The sequence below is a fragment of the Morone saxatilis genome, unplaced genomic scaffold (assembly GCF_004916995.1).
Source record: "Morone saxatilis isolate NCDOM2014 unplaced genomic scaffold, NCSU_SB_2.0 Contig17, whole genome shotgun sequence".
NCBI classification, from domain to species: Eukaryota; Metazoa; Chordata; class Actinopteri; family Moronidae; genus Morone; species Morone saxatilis.
This window is the reverse complement of record NW_023339729.1, coordinates 12,576,932-12,603,385: the sequence shown is the minus strand read 5'-3', so window position 1 is coordinate 12,603,385 and position 26,454 is coordinate 12,576,932. Positions and strand designations below refer to the sequence as shown.

Genomic DNA, 26,454 nt, shown 5'->3' with positions numbered 1-26,454 from the left:
TGATTACTGATTTTATTCTCTTGACATCCCGGTAATTCCCAGTACGATATTGTCACCCAGTCCGCGCGTTCTGATGGGAGACGCTCTCTCCAGGAACTACACAGACGAGCCGCTTCCCTCCCTCCACATCGCAGGTTCAATTACACTTCCTCATCGATGGCTCTCAGCGCTGGCGGTCTTTGACTCTCTCACCACCGCTATTCCTCCCTCCCTTCCTTCCCCCTCTCCTGTCTACAATGAACAAGTTTCTATTCGGAGGATCCTGTCTAATGCCCGCCCCTCAGACATGAATTGAATTAACCTGGATTAGATAACTTGCAGTTTGTCACAACAGAAAGGTTCACGCAACGACCAGGATATCGTTTTAATACACTGTCACACTTTGGCTGGACCATAAAACTTCACTTGTGTACTACAGAGGGAACAAGGAAGTTGTTGTCTTTAATAGGTGTCAAGCACTGTGGCCTCGAACTGCCCCCTGTAGGACTAATGGCACCATCACCTGACTCATCTACAGAGGGAGTCAAAGAAGGCACCAATAACCTAAAACTTCTACCTGAGTCTATTTCCAACCCCAACCATAAAAGCGAAGGCACAGCGTTATTATGTCTCCAGTAGGAGGGTGGACTCAGACACTAGAATTAAATACAGTGTGATGACCAATCATAGTGAAACTGTTAACTGACCACCAATAATACAAGTTCCTCATGTATCTACCGGCACAGAGGGTCTGCTTTTGCGTCCTCCTGCAACTGAAATGCGTTGTCTATAACACGCCAGCATTTACAGACACATCTGCTGTATCCTTTAAATAGTCTGGCTTCACACTCATTAATGCCGCTGCTACTACTACATCCTGGAAGCTCCTCGAAAGAAAGTAAATTGGATGTTACAGAACTATTCGGCCAGGACGGGTTGCGTGCAGTTCTGGATATCAATGGGGATCCAGCATCTTTTTATGCTAGGCCTATATTCAGATTTTAATCATCTGAAGCTTAATTTCACAGCTCACCAGTACTAAAGATTGAATTTAGTGGGCCAGATGTGCGTATTTATTGAAATAGACAGTCAAAGCTCCATGTAGTATTTCCATAATTCCTCCCAATGCTCTTTTCTCCCCGGGAAACATGCACACGTTACACCACTGTAAACAAATTCTAAGTCAAACTGCGTCCTCTGTTCATAAGCGTGGTGGAGAGGGGCAAAAGATTGAGATGCCCCTTTCTTCTCTGATCCAGGTACGTTTTTGCTGACTTGGTGTGTGCTGCAGGTTTGCCATTATACTTTGTTGGGGAAGCAGGGGTGAGTTATTAATTATTTCCATTTTGAACAATAGTGAGGAGGATGGGTTCAGATCAGAGGCAGTCAGAGAGGCTTGCTGTTGCATACTGCCTCCTACTTTAACCAGAATCCTTCAGGGAATCGCCTTTGATAGATTAGCTGACAGCAGCCGTGTGCTTAAACGGCCAAGAATCTGGGCCTCCTGCTTGTCTCTACAGCAGCAGACAGAAGAATCATACCTGTAAATTGGATGTACTGTATAATATAGCCCTGGTTTTACACATTCTGGTTTCATCTGCATTGAGAAAGTGTGTAGTAGACTACAACATTAATTCTGTTGTTTGAATAGCAAGTCTAAAGGAGCATAATGCAAACACTTTGATGTGAAGAATACGTTCTTGTGCCTTGAAGTGTCATTTTAAATTCAAGTGAATTCTGTGTGGAATTACCACTTAAGAGACTACACTGCTCAAGAAGTGTACTCTTTTCACTCCTTTCCTGTTCTCCGCTGAAAAAGAAAACAATCTCTCATAGTCATTGATGCTTAATCATATTACATTTATTTCCTTTGGTGCCATGTTAATGTAAGATTGTTGAATTCTCATAGGAACATTCACTAAGAGGAAAGATCAGGGGGAAATTTGAGTATGAGTGTGGTGGTACTGGATTAAACGTTAATGTTGCTTCTAGTTCTTCTTCTAATGTGGAGTACATGCCACATTACGGGGAAAGGGGGTGAGGAAACTTCCATCGGAGAATGGCTCCATCTGCGCTGGTGCTGATTAAGGTCTTGTTGTTGGAGCAGAGCTTAATGCTGGTGATACTGCCACCATGAGCTATTCCTATGTGGGTTACTACACCTTCCATGTAGTCCCACACCTTCACCAGCTTGTCATCTCCACCTGTCACGAAAAATATGTCAATTACCTGAGACACGTTTGAGTAAGAGTGTCAGTAGAGGAGATGAAAACAAGGGCTCTGAAGAGATGAAAACACACTCAATAACACAGCATAAAGACAAATCTAATCATTTAATAATACAGTTCTTTAACTAAAGGGCACTAACTGAAACTACATACACAAAAAAAGCATCAATCATGCATAGTGGGCATAGTTTAATGTGTTAAAGGACGACTGTCTATACACTGAATGCTTACGTACCCAAGAGATTTTGTAAATTTAGATTTATTTATTATTGAATTATATTCATAGGAAAATCACAATAGGGAGCACAGCAACAACATAACAAGCAGCAGATGTGTAACGGGCCATTACCTGTCACAAAGTGTTTGCCATCCTGTGAGATGTGCAACCCGTTGATGGCGCCAGACTGCGAGCCTTCCAATTCTCGGATGGCACAACCGTCATACACGTCCCAGTAGGAAACCTGAGAAGGAAGTTAAGACACAGAAACCCTGAAATTCACATACAGGTATGTAACATATATTTGTCACCGCCATTGTTTGTTTGGAAAATACATACATATTAAGTGTACATGTACTGTTCTCTGATATTGTGAAGTTTACTTAAATCCTCAAGTATGCATTATAAATGACATAAACATTCTGTTTCTATAAAACTCTATGTTGTTGTGCTATTCTTCTATTACATCATTATATACTGCATTATTTCCTGTTTTTATATGCAATATCAGCCTGTATACACCTGGTATTAACATCCGTCTTGGTTGATCCGATCACAAGCATCGGCGCATCTGACCACACATCTTTTGTAGTGTAAACACTCATTTGTCCTGGGTCGCATTGAATGAGCGTCTACTCAACTGACATCCTGTTAGTGCACATGAAACGTTCTGTCTATTCTGTTCACTGTAATGCAAATAACGTGCTTGGGCTCCTTTACCTGCCGAGAAAAGCAGCAGATGTTTGTGAATACATTGTCTGTTTCAATTGATTTGACCACTATAGTAGTAACTGCGATATCACTGAAACTCCCTTTAAAAATCACACAGTTTTTAGAGTTACTGACTGAGGAGAAGCTATAAACTTTGTCAAACGCTATCTATGACAGATTGTTAATTATTTGGGCCTTCCTCTAAATTCGGGAAACGTTACACATTAAGTTATTTCTTACTTAGTTATTTCCCAGCATGTTGGTTAAAATTCTGAGTGTTTATTTGCATATTGAGCGGGGAAATGAGTTCACAAGTGGTCACTCGAGACACATGTGGACGTACTTAAAGCTGTCCACTTGTGATCGGATCACCCGAGACACATGTTAATACCAGATTTAAACAGCCTCTATGTGACCGCAAACAACCCTCAAACTACTTTTACTACTCTATCATTCTTAATGCTAACTTGAACTACTTTACATACTTTTGGGTAGTTTAATTTACAGCATTGGATCATTATGTCAGATCATTTGTTTTAGTGTCCTGTGAGAAACCACGTATCCCTAAAAGGTTCACAAGTTCAGAAGAACAGCTGTTTTCATTTGTGTGACAATAGTTTAGTAATAGTAAATAGTTTATTTAGCTTAAGAAATAACCCATGAAAGAACAGAATTCTTCAGTTTATCAGGAAAATTCAAATTCAAAACCCCCAAATTTCAAGATACGTGGTATTTACTGGATAGGATTATGAAAAATGTTATTCTGAAAAGTAACTAGTAACTAAAGCTGTTGGACAAATGTAGTGGAGTAGAGGTATAAAGCTGCATGAAATGGTAATAATTCAGTAATTAAATTTGTACTAAAGTATGGTACTTACATTCCACCACTGCCTCTCACATATACAAATCTATCTATTGAAACCATGTTTGGTGATCTGAATGAGATTTAATCATCCCTAGAGCTTTATAGCTGTCAAAGAATCACGTCTCACAAAAGGCAATTGTTAGCTGAAGTTATTTATAGCTCCAGCAGCAGAAACATCACAGAACCACACACCAAGGAGGATCCTTTCTTGTTATTTATATGATCAACCTGATTACATCTTAAAGTCAGGTACTGTAAATGAGAGCTAGGTGGATTTCAGTCACCTGAGTCATGAATGAGTAGCATGCCTTAGCACTGATCTCAGTCCCTATGTGTTTAACAGTCTATATAGAAGTTAGTAAAACACAGAATAAACAGATTGCACAAAGTCAGTCACCACACCACATGCACCAAATTTTAAGATCGAATGACTGCAATGCTGCTAATAAACAATATACAGAGGTTTATTATTGGACTAAACTAAATGAAATCATACGCAGCACTACATAGCTTGGCTATTCGTAGGAGGAAAAGTTCATGTTACACAAAGCTGCTCGGAATAAGCCCAGCATTTATAAGAATAGCCTCTGAGACAGGATTTCATTTCTCTGCACAAGATTGTGCCTATAATGCATTAAATGAGGGGAAATGTAATCTCACACACACATATCAAATACTGTTGGTTATTGTGAAATGAAAGAGAAACAAAAGGCTCACTAAGAAAAATACTGTTATTTATAGTTTCAGAACTGCAGAGTGATTTTCTCTGGCCCTTACAAGCCACAGGAACATTTCTGTGGTTTGAAGCTACAGCATTTCTCTGACACAGATTGGCTTATTCAGATGGGATGGCTTGCTGATATTATTTCCGCCAAAAAAAAAAAAAAAACATAATTAAGGAAAACAAAGCCACAACCAGAGGGGGAAAAGGTTCATTATAAACACCAAATAAAAAACGTTCTAGAAAAGATCCTTATTCAACTCTGCATCAAATGAGAAGGTAAGGCTTACAGCAGTACACAATGTGCACATTCATCCAGCTGAGGTGTGTTTCTAATGTGTTTACCAACATTAAAGCATCATCTTTTCAACAAACAACAAACAAAACGGGACCTCTAAGAATACCACTAATGAGGGAACAGACTAATGTTTATGTACAGTATTCTTCTATATCTCAGTGTGAGCAAAGTTTCCGTAACACTACTACTTCTTCTCCCCTATGACATCTTCTGTCTCTTCCTCTTCACCAGTCACGACCTCTCCCACCTTCCTCGTCTCATTTCAGCAGCTTATTAGAGACTCCCACCTGTGTGAGTTGTTTTGGCCCATCTGTGTTCTCTCCACCTCAGCCTGTGAAACTGGCCTACAGCCACAACATGGGCCACCAGGAAATTAATTACATGCAAGGCCTACTGTTAGTGCTGCTCACCTTCTAACCATTAAAGACCTGAGTTCACAACCAGACTACAGCCACCTCAGCTGCAGACAAGATTAGCATCATTAAGTCCTCATGCTAATGGCTCCTTTAAAAACATTCAAAATGAGCCGCACGAAATGATAAAGCATCGGAGGACGGCTTATTTTGTTAATACCACACATATGGTATGTTAGATATAACTCTCAATTTAATTAATGTGAGTCTTTCAAAGACATTATTGATTCAACACTAAGAAAGATGATGATGTAATTCAGTGGCCCCCTGCTTTATAGAACCAAACAGAGATAAAAGGCCGTCGGTCAAAACGCCATAAAAGATCGTAACAATTTCATCGCTGGATGTGTTCATATTATGCTGCACGAGTACAATTTTACACATTAATTATGTTAATCACGGCAACATTCTTCTTACAGCAAAAACAAACAAACAAACATGACACAATATTAAGTGCAAACAATACAGTAAACCTGGTCTCAACCATCGTTCCCGTCCTCCTTATAAAAACATACCATGGAGAGAGAGTTAGCACCGTATTGCCTCCACTAAATGCACCATCAAAGACCGCGTCATCATCCTCCACAAAGTATTCTATCTCATTAAAACAACCTCTCTCTGACCCTCCACTCCTTCTTGTCTATTCTGTTTTCTCTTAGCCACTTATTTTTTCTTCACTCCTTCTCTCAGCTGTATTGGTTAACTGTCTGTGGATCTACTCGCAGAGGCGTGCTGGGATGTGATGAACGGTTGGAGTACGGAGTGAGACAGAGAGAGACAGAGAGAGAGAGAGAGAGCAGGAGCGAGAGAGCAGAGCGCTGGTATTTGTTCTCCCAGACAGAGCGGCCTGTGTCCTGGGATGAGCAGATGGTGGATCTGGCTGGCACTTGGGTGGCACAGGCACATCCGCAGGAAGGCACGAACACCACGGCACTGCCCCTCTTCCATCTTCTCCCTTCTCTCTCCCCTTCCCTGAATCCCTCCTTCTCACTCTCTCTCTCTCCGCTCAGTCACAGCACATCCACAGCACTGTGTTAATCAGCACAACTTGTCCTCACCTCTCAGCATGCAGGGGAGGCAGCAATATGGTTTCCGATGTGTGGCCGGGTTCAAGGGGTGTGGATGAAGTGCACAATCAATGAAGCAAGCATTTCATTCTGCCACTGTGAACTTCTGACCTTATGTACAGGAGTGGCGCAGAGTTAATCAAAATTACGCACAAAATAAGAGACTATAAAGGGCTGAGTGTTTTTGTCACAGTGACTAGCCGCCAGCACAATGGCCTAATCACGTTGAGCTGAGAAACAAATTACAAGCTTTTCAAACTAATCTATGGACATGCAAGTCACGTGTGTGTGATGATGTGGTGTGTGTGCAAGTCTTCACTGTGCTCCTCTAGGCTGATCTTACCAGAGCGGCAGGGTTTTCTCTCATGCACACTGACTAAAGATTATAATAACAATAACAGCATAATGAGACATCTAGATTATGACTGTTGAGTTCCACAGCCTTTTGGCACCCTGAGGGACTTTCAATCAAAGAAGCAAAGACTGCTGGGTTTTATGCACGCTTACATACCAGTGCATAAAACCAACCAAAACAAACCTTAAGGTAAAGAAACCTTAAGGCAGATTTCTGAGACCACAGTGACAGGATATACTGGTTGGGATAAAAAAGTATAGAAAAAAACTGCCTACTGGAATTAAAATGTATTCTGCTGCACAGAGTAGTGAGTGAAGGTATTAACAGTTCCCAAAACAGACCTTTCTGTCAGTGCCACTGGTGATGATCTGGTATTCCTCTGGGTGGTAGCACAGTGTCCGGAACAGTGTGTTGGCGATCACCATTTGAAGACTCACAAACCGCCTACAGCCAGACAAGCAGAGGATGAAATAAAAAGAGGAGCGATAAGGGTAACTTTCACCAGTGTAGCAGTGGTTGTGTAGTAGTAGAACTGCCCAGTGCAGTTTCATGTGATTTAAAAAAAAAACGTTTCATTCATTTTTCATTTTTAATAAAAACTGTTAAATGTTCTGTGCACCCACACACACACAATGCACAACATTATTCACTGAGACTCTTGTCTGATTACAAACATCAGCTTGCTAAAATACAAAAAAAGGGAATCCAAGCTTCTATTAATGAATACAGCCTGGAAGCGTTTAATCCACAGACTTGTTCATTGAAGAAAAGAGACAGTGAAAAAACATGACCACCGTCAGAGCTTTTACAGGTTTTTATTCTCCTCACAGAAGAAGCCCAGGGATTAAAGGAGTCTTAGCTTCCTCCGTAAAGAACGCACTGGATTTCTTTTTTATTCCTAGTGTACCAGCCAGGCACCGATAAACGGCTTCAGCATTTCTCTGTCATTACAGCTCAGACCTGAAGGCAGCACTCTATTTTATGGCTATGCATATCATTAGGAATTACGTACAGTATTTCATGCTACAAAAAAAACAAAAAAACAATGTACACTTACTACAAAAGGTTTAAAAAGGAACCATACTGTATGTTTAGCGTTTGGGTATGCAGACTACTCACACTATGTCCCAGATGATGCAGGCACCATCAGAGCTGGCAGTGACACACTCTTTGTCGTCACTCTTGATTTTGATACAAGTGACAGTGGCTTTGTGCTCTTTCATGGTCTCCAGCAGCCGATGGCCACGTGTCTGCAGCTCCCACACACGCACCTACAATAGGTGAAGCACAGGTTGTGACACTTCAAATCCTCTCTCCTCTTTGTTTCAATGATTTGCAATGCAACTGCACAACTATAGATACAAAGATAAATACAGTAGGCCCTTTTCTCCTTTCTAAATCTGTCAAACTGCAATCATACTGTATTCCAGTGCTCAAACGCATAAAATGTTTATATCACCCTGTTAATATGTATTTACAGGTATAGTCTTGTGAATGCTGAATGGGTTCTGACAATAGGCATCTTAACAAACATTTTTTAAAACAGATTTTGTAAGAAAAAAACAAACAAAAATGTTATGGCTTCAATGAGGATGTAAACATTTTCATCCTTAAACCAATTTCATCAGATCGAGGAGGAATTCCACAATAAATGACTTGTAGAAGTCCAAACATAGCTGTTTCTTCCTCATATCAGTTTGGTCTTTTTATACATTTTGTTATGAAATAAGTAGGCTGGTAACTAGGTTAGCTTACTGACAAAAAACTAAAGGGAATACTCATTCCATTTTTAAGCATATGGCTTCTTCATTGAAAATAAAGCATTTTCTGAATGTTAGAGGTTTATCACTGTTATGTGTACTAACCTGCCCCTCTCCCCCTCCACTAACGATCCTCTTGCAGTCCCTGGTGCCGGCGATGGCTGTCACACCCATTCTGTGTGCGTTGTGAATGATGAGCATGAGTCGGCCACTTTCTGGCGCAAACACTCGAATCTTACCATCATTCCATGCTAGAAGACAGAAATCAAATTTTAATGGTCAGTCAGGATTCATTTGATTCAGTATGTGAAGTAGTTTTAGTGGAAGTAGGTGACTAAAAGTGTTGCAGTTTTCTTCACAACAACTGAGGAACATATATAATTATGAGTGATCTACAGCCAATACTAAGAGACAAAAACTAAATATTCTTTGTAGTAATAAGCGCTGTTGACTTGTTTGCCGATACCTCTCCCTGATTCTCACCACTGATGATGCTATGTCCATCAGCCATGAAGTCCAGGGAATTGCAGGTCATGTTGGGTACAGTGATACGCAGCAGCTCTTTGGGCTTGTCTATGTGCCACAACCTGATGTCCTCCTCAGAGCAGGTTGCAAATAATTCAGACGTTCCACTGGTAGAAAACCGAAAAAAAGAGAGATATATGGACATATACAGTTAAGTGAATGTCTGTATAACTACCTGTCATAAAATACTGCTAACTAGGTTAAAAGTATTTAACCAAGTATCCATATACTCAATGACATGATGACGTTGGATTCAATACATTACCCATGTTTTTGTACAATATACCTAAAACCAGCTGTTTTTCAAAGTTTATAAAGGACTGACATGGATGAGTCAAGCATGTGTCACCCTCTAGTGAGCACATGGGGTACTGAAATGATGTATTACGAGAGACACAAGGGTTCTAAGCTGTTGTCCGAGAAGGACATACAGCTACTCACACTAGTGGTTTAGGAACCGTCGCTTGCCATTTTCCTATGATTTTAGCCCATAGCATAGGCCACACCACAAAGCCCATAAATTCATGAATGTGTTTGTTTTGTTGTACTATCAATGACACACAGGTTGAATTACCCAGGGTGCAAAATTAACTGGCCAAATGGCTAGTGAATATTAAATTTTTGGCTGGTGAGTGAAGCAGATCCACCAAGCACATACATGTTTTACCAGCAATTAGCTGGTGGCTGGTGCTAATTTCTGCTTACATCTTTTGTTATGGAAATACAGAGCTAGGTCTTTTCTAAATCTAAGGCTGGCTAACACACTAAATGAAGGTAAGCAATACTTGTTTGTGTGCTGCTGGGAAAACACTGGGGAAGCACTGTTTGTTTTTGTTGGATAAATATGACAACAAATGTTGAATCAGACAACACTTCACTTGTATCCTGTCAAGCAAAGTTGATTCTTTCACAGCATGATGGAGGATATTTCTTGCCAAATTCAAAAGCTGAAAAAAAAAAAAAAAACTGACTTTGACTCTTACTTCCTGAATTGTCTGTCTGCCACTTACAAACATATGACGACGTCCTTGACAGCACTGTTGTGGCTGGTGGAAATAAGTTCAGCTTTGTGGTCCTCATAATTGAAGCGGTACATCTGAGCAGCCTCTGTCCCAACAAAGAACTGCTGGCCCTCTCCTCTTAGAGCGATGGAGGTCACCCCCTTTTCCAGCTGGACTTCCCTAATGTGGGACAAGAGGAGAAAGGAGTTGATGATGAGCATTGTAAAATAACAGTAAAGGTGTTTGCACTATATTGGTACAAGCTGTGAACCATGAACACCATGCGTTACAAAACATGTTTTAAAGGGGGTGATTCAAATGATACAGTTGCAGGACTCACTTAATAGTTTTGAAGTTGGTGCTGGAACATAGAGTGAAGGTGCCAGATCCAGACCCCACAAGCAGGTTCCCAGACTTCAGTATCCTTAGGACACTGACACCCTGCACAGAAAAAGCTAAATTATAATATATAGACCCAAAAAAGCTATTTTGTACACAGGAACATATCGGTTTTCAAATTCCTAGCCCTTTGATACTAGCTGAACCATATATCTCGAAAGAGCTGGAGGGGTTTGTCAAATATTGCAGATACAATTAGCTTCAGGAATAAGTTAAAAGATGTCAAAGAAATAAGTTGCAGATCAAATTAAATACATGGCATGACCCCTTGCATATATTTTCAAAGGAGCATTTTATCAGGAATACAGTTCAATCAGCTCAATATACGCAGCAGGAGACCTGACTATCAGACGGAGCGCGAGTGAGCAACAGCAAACATTACCTTCACACAGTCAAAATAGAAGCAGAATGACCCCCGATGAGCTGACCTACCAGGCTGTATTTTGTTTTAACTGGACCACATTCACCCAGAAGCCCCGTCTTCAGGTTGATTTTCATTATGTCTCCACTGGTGGTGCCACAGTAAATGAACTGATCATCCTCTGAAATCTGTTTAATATGGTAAATGTACAATCAATAAACAATATAAATGGAGAGGCAACACTGTTAACTAGAAGTGTATATCAATCATTTAGTTATAGCAATAATCTGAATCAGAAATACTTTATTGATCCCCGGGGGGAAATTTGTTGGAAATAGCAAATAATAATATTTGAAATAGCCATTTTGTAAAACTCAAAACTTGGATCTGAAAATGACATCATACCTCTACACATTTCACAATCCTCTTCAGCTTGCCTGTCTGACACTCTGTGGGCCTGATCTTCCTGTTGACGAGGTCCAGCTCCCACACTCGCAATGTTCCACTGCACAAAAAAGACCAATGATATTAAAATACTGTAACAGAATGATACGAGTGGCACATTAACAAGAGGGATTGTGATAAAGGAACATTTTGAATGTAGATATTCTGTGAAAAAAAGCCATAATGAGATGTCTTGAAATTGTGAAAGCAGATGACTTGCGTTAGTTTGTTGATAAATTCTCTGAATATTGTAAAAATCTGTGTTACAGAGTTGCACTAGGGCTTTTGGACATTTGGTTTACACTCACCTGCCAGCAGAAACAAAGATATTGTCATTTGTGTTGGAGTACTGCACAGTGAGGCAGTGACCGGCACTGTGAGCTGAAGCTGGGCTGCCACAAATGGCCTGCTTGGTCTCAATATTCCATACCACTATGCTGAAAACACAGAAAACACCTCACACACTCAACAAATAGAGAATATGTACTGCATTTACATACTGTATGCTTATTTCTGTGTGAACATGTACAACTACAGTGTGACTATACAAAAACTGATTTGTATGAATTATCAAGTGTCAAACTGATAATGCTCCCAGATAAGTATCTCAGTAACATGTTGTATGCCTTAGTGTGGAGATATCTGGTCATTAAATAAAATGTCTGTGTTTGGCAATGATAGTGTTTATTCTCATAAACCCATTGCTATTGAAATCTTATGATCAAGTCGGTAATGTTTGCATTTAGAAAGAGTGTATCATGAGTTTCTGAAACTACTACCCAGCTTTTCAATTGGGTATTTGGGAGGGAGCACGTGTACATCATGTTTACCTGCCATCATCCTGACCCCCAAGGGACACCAGGTACTTGTCATTGGGAGAGAAGGCCAGTGCCTCCACCTTTGCCTTGTGGAGGAGCAGCTGGGCGTAGACTGTTCGCTGTGCATAGTCCCAGATAATTACGGTAGCCTAGGAATATATGTTTTTATCCAAATGGTTACAAGTGATACATAAATGATACATTTGTTTTGTCGTCGCTCACTGTAAATGGATTCCAGCCTCTAATGCAAAACAACGACTGCTTCCTAATGCACCACACACCATCAAGGGGGGGGGGGGGGGGGGGTAAGCAGGTAATTGATGGTGAGTTAGTTGAGTTAACCATGTCAACAACTTATGGAAAATGCATTGTAACTACAGCTACCTTAAAGCCCATATAGTTGACTTGTCCAGAGGCAATATATGATCCATGTTTGGACACTGCAATACAGGACACATTGTTTGTGTGTCCTTGCAGGAACTCCTGCTTGCCATCTTTGATTCTCTTCAGAATGACTGTGCATCCCAGAGGATAGATCAGGTGCTCTCTGTCTGGATGGACTCTCAGGCCAGAAAACACACGTCCTGATGAAACAAAGTGGAGCACAAAAGAAATGTACAAAGATAAACTGTGCTCACGATGGACGGTCTCCTGTTTTGAAAGGTGTCAGAATGTGCAACCTTTTCCAGTTAAATGGTAATTGAAGCCTAACCTAACCTAATATAAAATTACTGGCACTGTGCACAACTATTGGAAATAAAAAACAGGTGTTTCATTAGCGTGAAGTTTGATTTGTTGCCACAGAAGTTAAGCTAGTTAACATTAGTTAGAACCATCGACATGGTTAGAACATTAAAGTCCGCAGAAAACTTACCATTGAACCCAATAACAGACTCCAGTTCAAGTTGAGGCACGCCATGTGTGTCAAGAGCCATGGTTGGAAAACTGAATATACTCGCGCTTTCTCCTGTAAAGTGTTAACAGAAGCCTAGTTTCATCGAAAAATTTAATTTTTGCTGGAAAAACTCACGCTGGCGTATTTATTCAAACCGGTCTGTAACTCAACTAGTAACACCAAACAGACGTTACCTAGCAACAGCTGGGTTATGTTGGCCATTGTCATTGGTCGGTGATACGTCGTCGCTGCCTTCACTTGCCATCGGATTTTTTTAAATTCTAAAATAGTCGAACATAAAAACATTAAGATAAATACATGTGACAGATTAACCCAAAATAAAGTGTCTTCGTGCGGTGTTAATGAGCCTTGGCATTGATTCCATTCTTTCAAAAGTTACACGTATTTGGTGTTTTGATGATGGTGGAGGAGAGCATTTTGGTTTAAATCTCCCATACGTGTTCAATTGAGTTAAGATCTGGTTCAACAAATGCCATAGCATCATTTTCATACTCATCAAAGCATTCAGTGACCCCTCGTGCCCTATGGATGGGTGCATTGTCATCCTGGAAGAGACCACTACCATCAGGATGGAAATGTTTCATCATAGGATAAAGGTGAATAACTTTGTATTCATTTGCAGAGACCTGCAGAGAGTTGATCCAAACCATGTCAGCAAAAGGTCCCCCCACAGAATAACAGAGCCAACCGATCTCCTCACTGTAGGGCTCAATAATAACCCTCTGACAAAATCAGAATCAACTTGGCCTGCACAGCCTTTTTATGCATGACACAGAGCATCATTTTAAGTTATTTGCTTACTTGTACCATGCAGTCTGCACGTGCATTCGTTTTGTTTCTCCACTCATATATTGAGATTTTTCCTTTAATTTGTCAGCCGTCTGTACAGCACTGGTCATTTTAAAATGGCTAATTAAGATAGGGAGCAAATCTAGAGGGAAAATATAAAAACCCCTCTTTAACTACATTCTTTAGACACATTTTTACTGTGTCTTTCATTATCAAGTATGCAGAAGAACTGTTTGGTGCATAGTAACAGACGTCATACACAATATAAATATGCCAGACTTGCAATATATGAAGACAGTTTATTAGTGTCTGTGTTTTCTATCAAACAGATTTCCAGGCTTATGTAGTTCAAGGTTCAGTTGACATGTTTATCTGAACAACTAAAAACACATTTAAGCACATTACTTGAATATGTATGAAAGAGTAGAGGCCCCATTTTGTTTCAACAATGCAATGAACTACAGTACTATGTAATGTACCTGTTTATTGACAGTAAAATGCCATGTATGTAGATAGTATCACAAAGAAAATCAATGGATTACATAACTACACAGTATATGTGCTATACAGATCAATAACAAAAATAAAAATATAAAAACGACAATATTTTCTATTAATTGTAATGCTACACAGCTCGTACCAGAGACAAACCACTGTTCACTCCTGGCCACACTGCACTTAGTGATCTCAAAGCAGGTGTTTCCCATTTGAGGTGAGAAGTAATAAACCTGCAGATGAGAAAAGCATAACAGCACTTTCAGCTTTGAGTCGGCATAGAATTAACCATTCTGTGAAGGAGTAATTATTTAAAAAATAACTTGATATAAGAGTACAAAAATGTCTAATTTTGGCATTTAACTGATGAGCAGCTGTTGACCAAGAAAAAGAAAGTAAAATATCCTTTTATCAATTAGAGTAAGAAAATCTACCAAAGGCTACCGGCATGGACTGAACTATACACACATCTTGTGCTGGTTAATAATTGTGTGCTTTCTATAGTACTGACAGAGTGAGGTAGCACATTACATCAGATTAAGGTAATCACCGTTGGAAAGCAGAAATTTAGTCTGGCGTATTTTACAGTTGCATTTTGTTTAGTAACAGTTTGGGTGCATGTCAATAAGAGTTTCAGGCCTGCAGCAATTCTGCTTTGGTTGTGGTCTTTTGGGTGATGACAAACATGAGATATTCTTCCAGATTATATAAAGGGAAGTTCAAATCTGTCATAAGCTTCCCCACAAACAGCAGTGTGCTTATATCGTCAGACGATCTGCGTTCACCCAATTCACAGAACATATCTATGCCAAAAATAACATTCATTTTAACTGCCAATATAATTCAGAAGCCAGAAACTTCTTGCTCTGATCAATAAAAGATAAATAATACAAAGCAAGCAGCAAGGTGAATCATCACAAATACTACAAATTACTACTAATTAGCTTGACTGTGGCCCCGGGAAAATTGCCTGAAGATGAAATGTCCTCTCTATAAAGACTTTACTTGTGTTTTCAACTGTCAGGATTCTCAGAGGGTCCTTCAAAGCTTGCTATGTCTTTAGATGTGTCCATAGACATCTGTCTGTGTGTGTGTGTCCTCCGGTGCCTGCTGAGAGAATGGCTCCATGAAAACCTGCGACCACAGGTGAGGCACAGATAGGGTCTTTCTCCTGTGTGTGTCCGCTGATGTTTTGTCAGTGACTTGTACCGCGTGAAGGTTGCCCCACATTCATTGCAAATGTATTTCTCCGACTTAATATGAACATTTTGTTCGTGTTCTTTCATGTTTCCCAGCTGCGAGAAGCCTTTACCGCACACGGGGCAGAGATGTGGTTTCTCTCCAGAGTGGGTCAAACCATGAATATTCAAATCCTGACGAGAATAAAAACCCTTTCCGCATATAATGCATTTGTATGGTCTTTCACCCGTGTGGCTCCTCATGTGTCTTTTAAGTCCTTCTGAGCGGGAGAAGCAGCTCTCGCACAGGGTGCATCTGAAAGGTTTCTCTCCTGTGTGAGAGCGGAAGTGTCGGCGGAGCTCCGAGGCCTTGAAGAAACACATCCCACAGTCTGCGCAGCAGTGAGGTTTTTCCGGCTGCTCCTCGTGCGTCTTTTCATGTGCTTTGCAGTGACCTGACTCGGAGAATCCTTTTCCACAGACCGAGCAGGTGAAAGGCTTCTCACCGGTGTGCATTCGCTTGTGACGGACAAGTTTGTTAAGTTTATTGAACGTCTTCATGCAGTATGAGCACTGGTGAGGCACCTTGGGTTTCTTTGAGTGTGTGCGCTTATGTCTCTCTAACTTTGAAGGCCTGTTGAACACTTTTCCACAGTCAGGACAGGGGTGCTTGTTAGTCCTATTGTGGCAATTCTGGTGTCGGATGAGCTTCTCCTGTTGTGTGAAACTCTTATCACAGTGCTGACACTGATGAAGGGTTTTAGGCTTCCTCGTGTGAACGGGTCTATGCCTGTCTAGCTTCGATGGTCTGTCAAATACCTTGCCACAGATGGAGCAAGGGTAACACTTGTCTGATATGTTGCTCTCTGGCTGTCTGGGGTTCTCGGGCTCAGTGGCGGTCGAAGCATCATTGGAATCTGATTCTGAGATTACCTTCACGACGACTTCTCCCGGACCTGAGGAACAATCACATCGAAGAATATCCTCTGAATATTTTACTGAACAAATTGACTGAAAAAAAAAAATCTCAGCAGAATAAAATGATTTCCTCCTATCAGTGACTAATGTTACATGATGATGTTTTTTTAAAAACTGAACACACAGAGGATGTCTGTGATTTTTGTGAAGGCTTTTAGAAGGGAAGTGTGACAAACACTTATAATGCACATTTAGATGTACGGGGCCATTTTACTTTATTCAATGGGCATTCAGACTTGTGTGATGTAAACATTTTTAAAAACCTGACAATCTGTTGTGGGTGTTGAGTGTTGACCAAAAATATATGAAAAGCATCAACACTTACTCTCCTCTGAAGATTCTGTTTTAGGGGCAGATGCAGTGTCTGGGCCCATGACTGCAGCCTATTTACATACAACACAGACACAGACACAAACAGAGGAAATGGAAAATTACATCGGTATTGTAGCACAGTGATTCAGTGTTTTTAACATCTGTGTATGTGATATATCAGCCAATAGTATTTTTTAATACAAACACATAACATAAATAAACAATCTTGACACGTATCCATTACATTTCATTTAAGTGTCTTAACTGAGACCAAGATACAACTGAGTGTGACACATAACGGTTGAAATATCCTCTTGGCAGTGCCTTCTGGTGGACAGACTATGTAATAGTGATACTGTCTAACTGACCACAAGCCTAGTTTGGCATCTCTGTACTGCATTGTGTTGTTCTTGTTACTCATGGGCCAACATATACATTGAAGCCAATATATCTGCAATAAATATGCACACACATACATACAGATATGTCCTTCCTGTGAAATCATATTGTATCTGTTTATAGCCATGCAAAAATGGTGTACCTTACACTACTACTGAGACCCAAAGAGTTGATGTCACGACGTAACATACAGTAGATGTGTAAAATGCATGACTGTGATGTGATTCACATAAAGAGAAATAATGTGGTAGACAATTTGAACAAGTTCCTGCTACACTACAGCATATGCTGCATGGCTGGGTTCCCTTTTTTTGGTCAAGTTGTGATTTTTATCTATTACACTATTAGTTTTGTAATCCAGAATATTCCACCCAACTATATTCTTACAGCTAGTGGAATTAATGTGGTGTGCTGGATAATGAGGACACCACAGGGGAGCATATGAAGCAAAACAATCCAGCTGTTTTCTCCTGCTATATATATATATATGTATACATATATTAGTTTAACCACAGTATAGAGTTTTAATAACATGAATGATAAATGACAGGTATTACAGGTAAGAGATATGCCTCTGACCACACTTTTACACATACCCAGCATCTTTGAAGCAGCGTCAAGCAGTCACAAAGTCCTATTGTGGGGTATTCTTATAGCACCATCGCCTCTTGAGGTAGACACTATTTACACGATCCACCAAGCAGCTATTTACTAAGCTGACCTTTGATGGATCAGACTGCGCAGTCTCAGCAACGTGCAATCGTTAACTTGTTAGAGTAAAGAAGGACAGAATGAACAAGAGACGACACTAAACGCTGAAAACCTAACATGAATAGCCCACAATGTCAACGCTACTTGAGCTAGCGTTACAGAAAGGAAAGGTAGCCACAGCTGTTCAGGCACAGACCATATGATAGTGTATTATATAGTGTATATAACGTTAACGTATCATCTGCAAATGGGCAGGGCAACTAAGCTGAAATGATTTTGAAATGATTTTGAATTGATTTTGAATTGATTTTAGCATGACCCCGCCCCCCCCCCCTCACTGTTGTATGCTTAACGCAAGTTGTTTTTATTGCTGAAGTGCCTTTAAAAACGGAGGGCAGATGACTGTTTATCTGACACAGAGAGAGAGAGAGAGAAGAGGAAGAGAGAGAAGAGAGAGAGAGGAGAGAAGTTCGGAAGAGAACTGAGGAGAGGTAACGTTAGCTAACTTAGCTAACTTAGCTAAGGCTAATGTTGTTGTCGCGTTAGCTAACAAAGCCGTATAACATTAAGCAGGGCATATAAAATGGAGTCCCACCTCTCCAATAATCCTTAAAACCGAAGGCAGTCACATCTTTTGTCGGCAACGTTTTAAATTGAACTTACTTCACATTTAAAGACAGCTGGTAGCAGCAGCTTGCTACACAAGCTAACTACAGCAGTAGAGTTGATGCCCATTCCCCTGTACGATACATTCAAATGCATTACGTAAGTTCGGGAGTTCAATTCTTCACAAGGTACATTGTTATTGATTACTGGTTTTTTTTTTTTAGTGTTCACGCGTCACAGAACTACCTGCTTCGCACTGTGGTATTATAATAATGGTTAGACATTACACACTATGTACCACGTACTTTGTTTATTGGAAAGAAAACGTGTCGACCAAGTTGAACAATGACCGTAGATACAGTAGACACATCCACTTACAAAAGAATCCACACCTATAGTGCACGTACTTTCATTGTTGACATCGTGTATATTATCCGCATTAATCATTCTGATTATCACATACAAATAACAACGACAAAAACAATAAATCAATTACAAAAAAAAAACGTTTTCCCCGTTCAGATGTGCCCATTAATACACACAGCAGTTCCTACAGCACTAGAACGCAGCAAAGGTTTTCAAATAGGTCTGTCATTTATTGTTGGTAGGTAGGGCCATGACCAGATCGCCCTAGTCCGGCTACAAGGACTACTTTGGTTTAAAAGTGTGTGCAATGATACGGAAGCCGAGAACGGCCATGGATTTTTTATTTTTTTTAATGCACTGTTATCTTGTGATAACGACTTATTAATTCGTTTATCTCGAATAACAAAGTTGTTTTCTCTTGAGTAAACGAATTAATTTAATAATGTGTTCGTCTTGACTCTAAACTACCACTTACCATTAGTTTAAAGTCAAGACGAACACATTATTAATTAATTCGTTATCACGATATAACAGTGCATAAAAATAAAAATAAAAATCCATGGCCGTTCTCGGCTTCCGTACAATGACGAGTATAGAGTATGTAAGATATTAATTACTGTCAGACTATTTTAACAGCAAACACACACACACATGCCTGGAGACTAGGCTATACATATTTACAGGCTCACACACCTTATTAATAATACCATACATATGTTGTCAATTTCAAGATTTTGATCTCAGAGGTAAAGTAAAAAGTAAAGTAAAGTAAAAATATTTATTTTCAGTCTGAAACTCATTTTTTTTTACCCCATTACATATGAATATAAATATGATAATAGGCTCACATATGTGAATAAGTTATTAGACACTGAATACAATCAACTGATAATTGCATTATAAAAGTGCATGGCGTTTAATTGTGTCTCAAATGCAGATAAACTACAAAATAATAAGAAAAAAACTATGTAGAAGTACCCAGAAAAGTCCAGTTATTCCAACTGATTGTGTCTACAAAACAAAGTATAATCAATAGACTGAACAGGAGGTAAAACCTGAATTGTAATTTTTCTGCTGCTGCAATGTGGTTCTAGGTTACAATCAGGCCTGATGGTTAAATATGAACCTTTGACTGGAATGAATAAATATTCAGTGATTGATATAGATTTGATGAATATATGAAGCTCAGTGCCCACACAACACCCTCAACCTAATCCTCCTAGATGAATTACTGCAAATTGCATTGCATTACGATTGCTCTAGTCACTGGCATGTCTCATCCTCCTTTCTGTGATAAGATGCTAAGGGTTTTCTTTGTGGGGATTTTCAGTCTATTTGTATAGAGCTTCGCTGAAATGGGAACCACTATTTGTTGGCTTGTAAAGTCCAGTAAGACAATGTTTGCGATATAAGTATATACAAATAAACCTGAATATAAAACTTGAAATAAATATTTAAAATTTACATACAAATGAAGTACAATGAAACAGCATCAACAAGGTTCAGTGTTTACCAAAAGATGCAATGTTACAAGGTTGCTCTCCTGTTATTTCACTGAGAGGGAAAACTGTGAGAAAAGGAAATAGAGTTCTGGATGCCCCACACTTCCAGAGAATGGATCTTGAAATGTCCCTTGCAGAGTTGGTTGCTCTTGAATGTGTCACAAGGCTCTGAGTATCCTCCCTCTAGGTCTTCCTGTAGGCAGAGTGCGTGACCCCCATCGCCACCTAAGAGAGGATACATACATCAGCGCTGCATTAACAATCCGCCTGTCAGCTGACATGTTGACAAAACCCACTCTAATCTTCTAACAATATGTTCTACTGACATACCAATAATGAGCTGACTGTCACTGCCCGCTATGAACATGGAGGCTTCTTGTTCTTTGGGTCTCTTTGGCTCTTTGGCATTAATGGGTTCCTCCAATGGGGCGGTGAAGGGGATTGTCAAATAGCTGGGGTCCTGGGGGGTTCCAGCAGGACAGGTAAAAGTTGTGATTGCTGTGGGGGAGCTAAGAGGGGAGCTAAGGGGGGAGCTGAGGGGGGAGCAGTCGCTGCTGGAGACCTCGGAGGAGGCGTCATTACTGGCTCCACTGTGCTGAGGGGAAGCTCTTCTGGTCATGATATTGACCATAGCCTGCTGGTAGCGCTCCATGCTGGGACGAAGCTGAAAGAGTGTTTGACAGTTTAAGAGGCATTCCAGCAAATACTAATAAAGGTACACAATACACACAATATGAGGGACTTTTTTGACTGAAAAGAAAACCGGAATATGTCTCACCGTAAACACAAAACATTCCCCAGTTCCAAAATATGTGAGTCCCTCAGAGTCATGCTTTCTCCTTTCTATCATATCTGTTGACAGGAAGGCACCAAAGACCTGAAGAAATAAGAAATACGAATTATTGAAGACATCTAAGCTTCAAATTTAAGGTTTAATCAAAAGGAAAAGAAAAACAAAATTATTCAAAGTATTCTTTATGTTATCTGATGTTACCTCTTCATCCACAGTTTTAATAATCAGGACTGTTGGTTCGTGTCCCTCCACATGTGAATAGAATCTATATAAGAGAAAAAAAAAACATAATATCCCATAAACTGCCCTACACAACCAGACATTATCACTGGTGACTAAACCTAGCCCGTAAATGAATATACTACTAAGCCTATCTGCACTGTATATTATTAGAAGAAAACATTTTGTATCTTGTTCAGAGACAAGATCACAGCTTTAACAATTAAAATATCTTTCCATGTCAAAGTCAAACTCATTTAAGAGCTTTGTTTTATTCAAGATGGAATGAAGTCAAGAGAAAAAACAGACACAGGAATCACTAATGTTATACTTCCTGTATATTAAATGAAATCTAAACTAAAATACAGTTAAAGTGTTTAACAGTTAGGAATTCATAGTTTCAGCTTGAGGTATTTTTCTACATAAACAACATTTGCCACCACTTACTGAACTGTAAGTCACTTGACTTTCACACTCACAGCAAACATGTTTATAGTGAAAACACACCACCTTTGTCTGTTATGTAACTAGACTGGAGAATGTTTTTCACAGCTGGGACGTGGTGTTCAGCAGTTATTGATCCATAATGACCTGGCCTCATTTAATACTTCAGGCATGAAGACACAAAATTGAAAGAAAAGGAGGCTTTTGATATATTAAAGAAACACTTGTATACATAATTCATGCCAGTGAAGTTACAACACATTTGTTTACTGTCTCCCAGATGGTTTTTCAATGGAATTAAAGTAGTGAACAAAGGTTACTCACGAGGCAAGGCTTCTCCCATGTTCAGCTGTGTTAAACAGCCTAATGGGACTGAAAAGGGCAAAGCGCTCAGGTATCCAGGCCCAGACGACTCTCATCCCAGTCCCTGTCACAACAGTGGAGGTGAAGTTGGTAAAATCCACCGTCTCAACCGACTGTCTTTAGGCACATAAAAATAACTAGTATTAGAATATGAAATTGAAATAATATAAATGTGAACAGTTTTTTTCCAGCATGAATAACTACATATAGCCAGACTATTTGGAACCTGTACACCACATGCTTTACAAAGTTTCCTTTTCTTCTATTTTAAACACGTTTCATGCCTCTCACTGGCTGTTCAGTTTCTGTACTAACCTCTTCTGGTGTATGCTGACACCTTTTTGCATGAGGGAGTCCTTGTTGGCATTGAACAGGAGGTTGAGCTCTCTCCGTGTGGCCATCGGAATCATAAAGGCCTTCTCCAGGAGCTTCTCAACTGCGCAGTGGCGAGCCACGTTCTGCACGAAACTCTTCATATCAGTTCTGAAGTCTTCCACGTCTGCCACTCGAGACGACACCGATACTTTATAGAGGCTGAGCAAAGCCAATGCCACCCTACAAAGCAATTATTGTACTTTATACTTATGTCCTGTTAAGTCATGAGAAATCAAACACTCATATTAAAGGATTTTGTTTACATGTGACAATGCAGCAGCAACAAACCTGTAGAGGACCTTGTAGCCCTCCAAAAGGTAGACATCCAGCACTCTGATGGCATATGTGAACGGAAGGTCCGCAAATATCCACATGATCCAGTCAGAGTAAAACTCAAAGAGGTTCTGGTGAGAGCTGGCAATCAGCTTACGGATGCCTCTGCAACACCTGTTAGCAAGGTCTCCAAAGGTCATGCAGGAAGCGCGGTAGGTGAGGAAGGTCTGATCGATGTAACGCTTGTTGGGGTCGTTGTAGCAGATAAGTCGGGACACACTGTGGAAACACTCAGCTTCATCCTCGCTGAAGTGAAGAATGAGGGAGACCAGTTCAGGAAGGATGGGGCAAAAGTTCATGTCCACGAAGTATTTGCCGAGGCAAAGGAGGATCTTTTTCACAGAATTCAAGCCTGCTTTGTTGAGACAATATCTGGATAAGAAGAGAACAAGCAACAACTCACTTGGTCTTATTCCAGACAAGTACAATAATACATTTTATATTTTTTTTTAAAGCTCCACTCTGGGAATAAATTGGGAATACAACAAAGAATGTGACAGTTCAACACTTAAAGCATTGCTGTGGCTTTTTTTTTTAATCATGAATCACTTTGACCAAGACATTTTCCAAAAATTGGACCACCAAACCACCAGACTTTAGCCAATAAAGTAAAAATTAACCAAATAAAACATAGTCTCCCATGCAAATCTACTGTGTTCAACATGTTTTCAATTTCTACAGCATAACAACATGTCTGTCATATATGAACCAGTATTAACCCATGGAAGTACCTGGGTATTTCTCCTGCCTCCATGTACTCTGGGACAGGGTGGGTGCTGATTTTCTGTTCCCCAAAGAGCTGCTTGGCCAGTTCATAGTAGACATCTCTGTCTGGAGTGACAGACCCACTGCAGATATAACATCAGTCCACAGTCAGATCATTTGGCTAGGTGATTATTTTGCAAAGGTCATATCAGTTCCCAAGTACACAGCTTGTCCTTGTGACAGAGAATATATTTTTAAAACCTGGAATTTGTATTATTCAGCGTGAAAATCTTAACCTGGAATTGATGCTGTGGATGATGTGATAATAAGCCTTGGCCCTTAGTGTGTGGGGCATGGCCCAGAACCCTTCTCGGCCCTTCGTTTTCAGCTGCTGGTGATCACTCTTCAGGATCTGCTGGTATCGTTTTGCGGCCTCGGGGTCAATCTTCTCCCAGTCCACGAACTGTCCATACTTCATCCCAGAGCTCGAGCAAATTTCCCAGTTGTCCGACTCAGAGATGGTCATCATAGACACTGACTTCAGACTGCCTTTACTGCCTGAGCAAAATATGCATACATACATTTAATGCAAATTGACTCAAATTTTCTAAACTTATACCCTTTTTGAGAGTAGAAAAATGCTATTATAGAAACATTATTTCAGTACCATTAAGTTCTCTTGATGGTGAGCGCTTCGTTGGTTTAGACTTAGAATTTTTTGTGGTGCCTTGAGCACCAGCCTCTTTCCCTTCTTTCTTTTCCTTTTTGTTCACTTGATACTGGAGTAGCGAGCTGGGACTCAGTGGACTGGACCTTGTGGAGTTTTCCACATCATAGGCAGATTTAGGCTCTGATGTCTCAAAACTGTAAAAGGACCTGTGAGCAGTTGATTCAGTATTTAGTATTGTGTATTGTGTATTTAGTAACAATTATGCCTCTTTTTGTTATGCCTTATCAATTTTGCCATAACATTAAAACACAAATCCAGAGGAATATAACTACACATGCCACATTACAACAAAACAGCACAGATTTTTAAGTTGAATGTGAAAACATACCTGGAACGAGGTCTTAGATAGGTTTCCTCTGTCTGTGTCTGCACACCATAGTTCATACAATCCTCTGCGCTATAATAGGAATGAGACCTCTGCCTGCTTCTGCCTGCTGACATAGAACCCAGGTCCTGATCAGAGGAAGTACACATCGAGATTGAATTCATGTTTCCACAATTGGAAAACTCTGGTGTTCTTGAAACATCAATCATGTCAAGTCTTATTCTTCAAAGAAATGCAAGTTGGAAGGTAACACCTCTCCTGCGACTAGCTGCACGTTCTGAGGATCAGGGCTTTATATAAGTCTGTGGGCTGTGTACATGTGAGGTAAGCTATAGTGGTGTGGCTTGTTTGGGGTCATTTCAGTCATTGAAAGTGGAAAAAAAAAATCCTTTGATTTTCCTGTTTTAACTTTGGAAACATACAGTGTCTCATTCTAAGAAATAAGTAGTCACAAACAAGGAATAAAACTTTTTAGGTCACATGACAAAACACAGGCACTTTTTTTAGACACATCATTTGATCAAGTGTCCTTCAAATGGCTCTACTCACTGCAGTCTATTTAAGCATTATTTATTATTACATAAAATACACCCACTCACTTTCCACAATAAATTGCTCATTGGCATTGCAATTAACCAACTGCTTGTTATATAAATGTTTTTTTGTTGTTGTTTTTTTACAGGTTAACCTGTTAAAAAATTGGATTTTTCAGAATAAGGTCATCAGAAAGGAGGGTAATCACGTAGAATAGTCTTTTTTCCCTGAAAAGGCTTCATGCGTAGCATCAAAATGCCAAATGAGTCTATTCCAAGAAGTCTCCCAATGGTTATTATTCTACACAACAGATATATGTTTTTATCCAAACACAACTGTTGTTTGGTTATGAAACATAAAACCTCTACAAGTACTTCTCTCATATGTGGGCTCCACATGTAATGGAGTTACTCCTTAGCCCCATGAGTGGAGAAGGCATGCTGTCGTTCCTCCGTGCCAATTTCCATGAAGGCTGCAGCCTATGGGACAAAAATGAATTTCTACTTGCGCTTTGAGTGTAATGAAAGAGCAGTTAAAACACATATGGAGACCCACTGTGACAAAGTCTGTGAGGACTGTGAGAAACTGACCAGGATATTCTTACTTTCTGTGTATTCTGTTAAGCTGAGGCTCTTAAAAAAAAAGACTAATGACTGAAAAATCACTTAATGTCCATATTGTTCATTCTTTACTGCCAACCAAATATGAATCTTTGTCGCTAAGGGAAACACACACTCCCTATGTCCTTGTCCTGGCATTTGTATTTCACTTCATTTTCCTGAAGAAAGTAAAATTGTGAATACTCATAGTAAACATACTCATTTTTATGATTCAGTTTTACTGATCATATTTTTTTGTTCATTTTGTGTTTGTTTTGTTCACTAACAGTTTTAACTGTTGAATTTAATGTTTGATGACTGTATTCATTTGAAAGGTGGGATATTAGGTCGGTATTAAAAACACTCCTCTTTTATCAGCATGGCGTTTATTTGTATATAATGTGCTGATTACTCCCATAAAAGCATCAGACTAGATATGTTTAGTCAATGCATGCTGACTTACTTAGGCTACCTCCACTTTGGTGGAAATCGTAGGGACAACGACCACAAACATGAGCAAAAGTCATTTAAATTTTAGGAAGTAAGCTCATTATAATAAAAACAACAACTCATATGTATTAAACAATCATTTTCAGTAGCCTTTTATTCCGGTTTTTCTG

The 26,454-nt window shown here is 39.8% G+C and overlaps 3 protein-coding genes across 5 annotated transcripts; all 3 read right to left on the bottom strand.

Moving 5' to 3' along the window:
• Positions 1–1,829: 1,829 nt before the first annotated feature.
• Positions 1,830–13,256, bottom strand: cfap52 (cilia and flagella associated protein 52). The gene is made up of 14 exons (XM_035660556.1): positions 13,037–13,256; positions 12,547–12,746; positions 12,175–12,311; positions 11,653–11,781; positions 11,306–11,405; positions 10,972–11,088; positions 10,481–10,581; positions 10,150–10,320; positions 9,098–9,246; positions 8,720–8,865; positions 7,974–8,125; positions 7,196–7,298; positions 2,557–2,668; positions 1,830–2,183 (listed from the first exon to the last, which is right to left on the bottom strand). The coding sequence occupies exons 1-14, from the start codon at positions 13,095–13,097 to the stop codon at positions 2,002–2,004; spliced, it is 1,860 nt and encodes a 619-aa protein (XP_035516449.1). The 5' UTR covers positions 13,098–13,256; the 3' UTR covers positions 1,830–2,001.
• Positions 13,257–14,334: 1,078 nt separating this feature from the next.
• Positions 14,335–19,260, bottom strand: LOC118327577 (zinc finger protein 501-like). Of its 3 annotated transcripts, none has more exons than XM_035660991.1 (3): positions 18,536–19,260; positions 16,844–16,901; positions 14,335–16,496 (listed from the first exon to the last, which is right to left on the bottom strand). In XM_035660991.1, exons 2-3 carry the CDS (start codon positions 16,890–16,892, stop codon positions 15,376–15,378), a joined length of 1,170 nt encoding a protein of 389 aa, XP_035516884.1. In that variant the 5' UTR covers positions 16,893–16,901; positions 18,536–19,260; the 3' UTR covers positions 14,335–15,375. The 3 variants fall into 3 exon arrangements, with proteins under 3 accessions (XP_035516884.1, XP_035516882.1, XP_035516883.1); XM_035660989.1 differs by having other exon boundaries at positions 18,604–19,260; XM_035660990.1 differs by lacking the exon at positions 18,536–19,260 and adding an exon at positions 17,826–18,245.
• A 125-nt stretch (positions 19,261–19,385) lies between these two features.
• Positions 19,386–24,945, bottom strand: LOC118327268 (TBC1 domain family member 24-like). Its single transcript, XM_035660562.1, has 11 exons — positions 24,705–24,945; positions 24,314–24,522; positions 23,943–24,204; positions 23,673–23,789; positions 22,897–23,313; positions 22,549–22,788; positions 22,195–22,350; positions 21,409–21,472; positions 21,193–21,291; positions 20,745–21,078; positions 19,386–20,639 (listed from the first exon to the last, which is right to left on the bottom strand). Exons 1-11 carry the CDS (start codon positions 24,908–24,910, stop codon positions 20,464–20,466), a joined length of 2,280 nt encoding a protein of 759 aa, XP_035516455.1. The 5' UTR covers positions 24,911–24,945; the 3' UTR covers positions 19,386–20,463.
• Positions 24,946–26,454: the final 1,509 nt, after the last annotated feature.